Raw genomic sequence first — 6,000 nt, forward strand, 5'->3', positions numbered from 1 at the left:
AAACTGCTAAAAATGTTTTGAGCTTTTTTTATAGCTGTTAGCTTGACAGTCATGTGTATGAAATCCATTGAAATGCTATTTTTGATGAAGTACTGACTTTGGGAATGCAGAGTTCCTTTTCAGGAGCTAGTGAATATCTAAATCCTCATTCAAATGCTTGTGAAAATGGGATGCCTGCTATAATTTTGACAGAACTGTTCTTGATGAACGTTTCTTTCCTAATAGGGTGGTTTCTGTCTTGGGGAAGGGTGGGACTTAGTTGTATTTTGGAGGGTAGAAGTTGGTATATCTAGAAATAAGTACCATTTTTGTCTTATCTGTCTGGATACTTGGAAAACCGGTTGGCAAACAGTCTCTCAGCTTTTCCTTGAGTTTTACTTTCCCTATTCCTGATTGGAAAATGTTCTGGAATTCTTACAAATGTCCAATTCTGCTAATACTTTTCAATTTTCATTTCTACAGTGGGTAGTATTTTACTAACCAAATCAAGGGTTGCGATTACGCGGCAAACTCGTACGTGCAAACAACACCCACCGCTCGCCAAAAGGGGCTGCATGTTTTTGGGTTGTGCTCTTCTTGGAGCAGAATTCCAGTGTGATATCTGTTGGTGCTAAAGCAATTCCTGTGCTGCCCTTTTCAGGGACCACCTGCTGTCCCAGTGGATCCCGCTGCTGGCGGAGTGCCCGCCCATCACCAGGATGTACGAGGAGAACGCTCTCCTCCGGGACCGCATGACTGTCAACTCCCTCATCCGGGTCCTACAGACATTGCAGGATTTCAACATCATCCTAGAAGGGTCGCTCATTAAAGGAGTGGATGTCTAGCATGGCTTTGCTGAGAACTTCATTACTCCTTTCCCAAACAAGCAAACCACAATTGGAGACCTGTCAGGACTTGAATGCCATGGTAGTGCACCACTGTAAGGCAGAGCTGCTGGTGGAAGCAGGATTGGGAAGCCCAGTTTGTGCCCGATGGGGACTGGCCTCTAAAGCTGCAGAAAGCTAAGATGCAGTATTGTAGTTTATTTGAAACAGAAATTTAGTACAAAAAAAATAGAGTATTTTCATGTGTTAGATGTGTGTAAATATGCTATCTTTCTTTAAGAAATTATATTACTCTAAGAAATTTTTCTTAGAGTGAATGTTCTTGTTCTGACTATGAGTAGCTTAAACCCAGGGGAAGGACTTGGGGGAGGGAGGGAAGGACCAAGGTGGGAAGGGATGCCGCTACTTGCTTGCGAGGAAGAAGCCAATCAACGTGTAAATACAGTGCAAACTCAGCAGGGCTTTTTTCAGGTATTGCAAATTAATACAGCAAATATCCTTCTGTAGCCATTGTGATCGTGTCACTCTTGGAAATGCTGTAAGCATATGCTGGTTTACCCTACTGTACATGGTCTCTCTTAGTTTGTTGTTTGTTCAAGGACTCGCCTTCCATGCATGGAAGCAGTGAGTTGCTGGGTTTTTTTTCTGTAAGGTCTTTTGTGTCACTCCTGTTGATCTCTAAAAGGGGAAACAAGTGTTGGAATGCTTAAACACTGGAGAGAAGGACTGCTGTCAGCCTCAGAGCCTGAGAGGATGAGACACCCCTGGAAGCCTTGCTGCTGCAGCCTGCGATGGGGAGTGCTGGCTTGCTTGACTCGCTCAGTATGTCCCTTCCCTGTCTGGATGTTCTCATGAGTCACCCTCACCCTCAGCCAGTTTGTGTTGTGGATGACCTTTTTATTTTTCTCATGATGAGGAGTTTGGTTTATGCCAAATTCTTGCTGTACTTGAGAAGAATCATTGCTGTAGAGCAACAAACGATGCTGTTGCTGTGCTACCAAACTGTATCAGCTGGCTTTGAAATGCTGACAGGTGATGAACCTTCCTTTATCCTGCAGAATGAGTGTTCCTAGGGGAGTACAGGATACAGGATGACTTTTTTTTCTCAATTATCCAGCTACAAAATGAAAAGGAATTAAGCAAAAGGAGGGGAAAAAAATCTCATGTTGGTATTTTGAGGCTTCTCTCCTACACTCTTTCTTTGTATGCACTAATACAGTGTATATATGGAGATACAGCTCTTGATGAGGAGCTGGGAACAACTGTATGATACAAATTGAACAAGAGATTATATCAAAATCACCTTGTGAACACCATGCAGCAAATACAGAGTGTATTTTCCATTCTTGTGGATGGGAGTTGGAAGGGTCTGATGACACAGTTAGCTTCACCTGGTTTTAATTTTTGGAAGTTAGTTTAAATACAGGTTTTTGCTTTCACTTGTTTATTCCCTATAATCTTGGGCCTTTCTTTGGAGGTCTCACAGTCAGCTGAGGCTTGGGAGAGCTCCTGACTGGTTCTGTGGGTGTGCTGCTTTGCCCTATGCTCTCAAGTGGCTTCAGGAGGGGCTTGGCAATGGTGGGCAGTGGCAGGTCTTGGCATAGTGTGCACATGGTGGAAAGAGAGATGGGAGATAAGGAAACAGAAAGAGGATGAAAATTAAGGGTTGCTTTCTCACCTGCCTTTTGTCAAGCTTCTCTACTTTCCTGTGGTCTCTTTGCTGCTGCATTCTTAGAACAGCACTCACTTCAGTGTCAAAGTTTGATGTCAGACTCCCAGCCAGAAGAAATCTCTTCATGTAACTTGGTTTCATTGGAGAGTTTTACGTTATAGAAGTCTTTTTGTTTCTAAGAAAGAAGTAAAATAACACTGTCAAGGAGCCTTCCACTTTAATGAGGGTTCCAGCTTTCAATAACCAATCTTTCCTCCTGAGCTTGTGCTTCCTTAAACTGACTGAACTCATCCCAAATACTGCAGGCAGCACTGCCATGGCACTGCTGTGGGTGTGAGTAACTAATGTAAAGGCTGTGAATGTTGTCTGGAGTTAGTAGCCAGAGCCCACAGCTGTGTGACATCTCTTACATTTCCAGAAATGTGAAATTTGGGGTGTTAGGATTTTCTGTGTAGCCAGGCATGTCTGCTTAAAGTCAGCAGGCAAAGCATGACAACCCTTCAGCAGCAATTGAAAATGTGTCCCTGTACTTAACTCTATCAATGAATTATACATTTAGCACCAGAAACCATGTGGCAGCATTATTTGGTAATGACTGCTTAGGATGTTTTGATTTCTATTACAACTCAGGCCTTTCATGTCTAATGACTGCTGCACAGGATTTTTTCACGCCCAGCCCAGTCTAAGTGACGTTCATTTTACTGAAATAACCACCTCTTTAGTGCTTGGATTTCTTCACAGCATCATCTGCATTTGCAGGCTGGAAGCTTCCCAAAGTACATTGCTGCAGACTTCTCGAAAGGCTGTGTATGACTGGAGCAGTTGTAACACTCATCTGACATGGCAAGGGTTAAGTGCAGGCAGGATAAAGGAGAAATGTAGGCACCTCTACAGGTCATTCATTTAAATGAATAAACCACATACAGAGAAAAAAGGCAATAACTACATTAAGTCTCTCTTAAGTTAAAAGAAGTCCAGACCTGAGAATTTTTAAAATTCAGATCAGGGCCTTTCCCTATTTCAGACTACATTAAGAAACCTTTAGCACTTAACACAACTTCACTTCAGCTTTTTCAGCAAGTGTTGACTTGTTTGGTTTTGTCAGGTTTCACATCATATTAATAATAATACAATAAAAATGATGTATGTCTCATGTTTCCTTGCAGGCAATAAACCACCCCAAGATATGTGGAAAGGGGCACAGCTGAGTGCCTCAGATTCCTGGAGTAGCTATTGGACAGTCTTGGGAGAATGGTTCTTCATAGTGAATTTTTATTCTACTGTGTATAATTTTTTTTTTTTTTGGTGGACTACTTTTGTTGATTAGAAACTGTGAGGGTTTTTTTCTGTAAGGTTTACAGAAATCATTCTACCCACTAGAATGGTGAGAAACCCATCAGGATTCTTCTAAGCTAACACAGCTTTTGCTTCAGTGTTAAAGCACCTTCTTTGGTTGAGAAAGGGAATCTTGGAAAAGACCAAAGCTCTCTGATATCTGCTTTGTAAAAAAACAAAAAAAATTCCTATCCAATGCCCATCTGCAGTTGTCTGAGTTTGCATAGTCCAGTTGTACTAACAGCCAGCATGGTAACGTGAGGGAGTCAGAGAATCTAATGCCTCACTATGTACAAAATGTGTATTTATAATTCTCTGAAATAAATGAAGTTGTACTGTTTAGTGAAAAATCTGCTCATGTTTATTCCAAGTTGGTTTGTGTAATTAGCTATCATTGTTCAAAGATGTGTTTTTAGGGTAGTTGCAGCGTGTTTGAGGGAATTCCTCCTTTCAATCAAACGAAGGTGCACATCGTGAGGGGAAATGTTGTGTGTTACACTTGAAATGTACAAATGTGCCCTGTATAGCTTAAAACGATCCCTAAGTGTCTCCATTGAGTATATTTTGTCTTTACATTATTACTAACTGAATAAGAACTGGATTATTTTCAAGACAACATGAGTAAAATATTGTTATATCAAGCACTTTAACATACACACCACGAACTGACATGGGTTTTTCAGGTTTTGAAGTACATTGAAATACAGCTTTTCATGCTATGTCCTTTACAAATAAAACTGTGACAATAATGGTTGGTGTCACTTTCTCCTTGCAGAGGAACCAAGAGATTTGGGTCTCAAGCTGAGGAGCTGCTCTGAGCCTGGAGGGAGCAAACCAAACAGAATGATCCAGCTGCTGGTGACTCTGGTACTGGGAATTTGCTGGAGCAAGGATGGGGAGAAGGGGTATGAGGGACTGTTCCCAAAACCAGCCCTTCTGCCTCCCCAACACAAAGGGGAGGCAGAGACCATGCTGAGCCCAAGCAGCTCTTTATTCCAAGGCTTGTGTGGGAAATGTGGCTGATTACAGGGAAGAAATGGGATCCCAGTGAAGCTGAGCTCTTACCAGGGTGAGGTTTGCTCAGCAGCATGATTGCTTTGCCCTTGGTATCTGGAGGAGGAGGATGGGATTAACTTGTAGCAAAGGGTCTCTTTCCTCTCTTAGAATGAGTTGCTCTGGTATTTGAACTCAGGGTTAGAATGCTGGGATGAAGCTTGTGCTCTCCAGTCTGTCAGGCAGCATGTTGTGGGAGGAGGAGGGTGGATGGACAAGAGATGGATGCTTACAACAAAAAAGGTGCAAAGAAAAAGAAAAGGTAGTGAAATGCCCTCTATTCTGAGTTGGACTAGATTTTCAGAAATTTCCCCCATGTCCCTCCCAGCTTCAAATATGCTGGAATTGGCAAAGATAGGAGAATTTTTGGAAACTTTGACAGTTTGAAATGCAGAGCCCTGCATGAGTGTGTGCATGGCACGTGTGAGGTGCAGCGTGTCTGTTCACTTACTTTAACCCTCTGTTTAGAAGAGGCAGAGAATCTCAGGAGAGAACTGAAAGTCTCAGAGCTTGGGACCATATATGTGGGAATCCTGAAATATATTGTGTGATGATACTGGTGCTTATCAACATTATAGATGTGAATAAAATCTATAGAGCTGCTTATTGTCAAATGTCAGTGGGTGGGGTGGCCATACCTTTACACCTCCTGAATAAATGTGTGTAAATCAGATGTGTGTAAATTAAATGTGTGTAAATTAGAGATCTGACATCTTAAAGGCAATCAGTACTGGATGTAGGGCAAAACTAAGCTTGTCCAGGTGAGCAAGTGCAAATAATTTCCTCTCCACTGTGCTGTCATTGATGCAGTCTGGGAGCACTGCAGTGTTTTCTGCAAAGGAGGAATAGAAGAAAACTGACATGAGTAGGAGTTGAAGTAGCTCATCAATCTGGTTTGTTCCTTTCCAGCATTTCAGGTGAGGTTGTTCAATAAAAAAAATGTGTTCAGTGAAATGGTGAGTGAAGCTGCTTCTCTGTCTGTGACCCCATCAGCTCAGAGGCTGCTGTGGCTGCAGTCAGGGAGCATTTCATTGCTGACATTCCTGATTTCTCCCCTGCTGTTCTCTCAGTCATGTATCATGAGCTGCTGTGAGCCCAGCACAGGCTGTGAGGGGA

At 42.4% G+C, this 6,000-nt stretch overlaps 1 protein-coding gene across 2 annotated transcripts in view; it reads left to right on the plus strand.

Moving 5' to 3' along the window:
* The window catches only part of DENND5B (DENN domain containing 5B), a 105,885-nt gene extending 101,305 nt beyond the window's left edge, over nt 1-4,580 (plus strand). For both annotated transcript variants that reach the window (XM_059472182.1, XM_059472183.1), the window contains one exon: nt 641-4,580. In XM_059472182.1, coding sequence (XP_059328165.1) covers nt 641-824 — 184 coding nt within the window. In that variant the 3' untranslated portion in view covers nt 825-4,580. The remainder of the gene's footprint in view (nt 1-640) is intronic.
* The last annotated feature ends 1,420 nt before the right edge of the window (nt 4,581-6,000 follow it).

The sequence above is a fragment of the Ammospiza nelsoni genome, chromosome 5 (genome assembly GCF_027579445.1).
Source record: "Ammospiza nelsoni isolate bAmmNel1 chromosome 5, bAmmNel1.pri, whole genome shotgun sequence".
NCBI lineage: Eukaryota > Metazoa > Chordata > Aves > Passeriformes > Passerellidae > Ammospiza > Ammospiza nelsoni.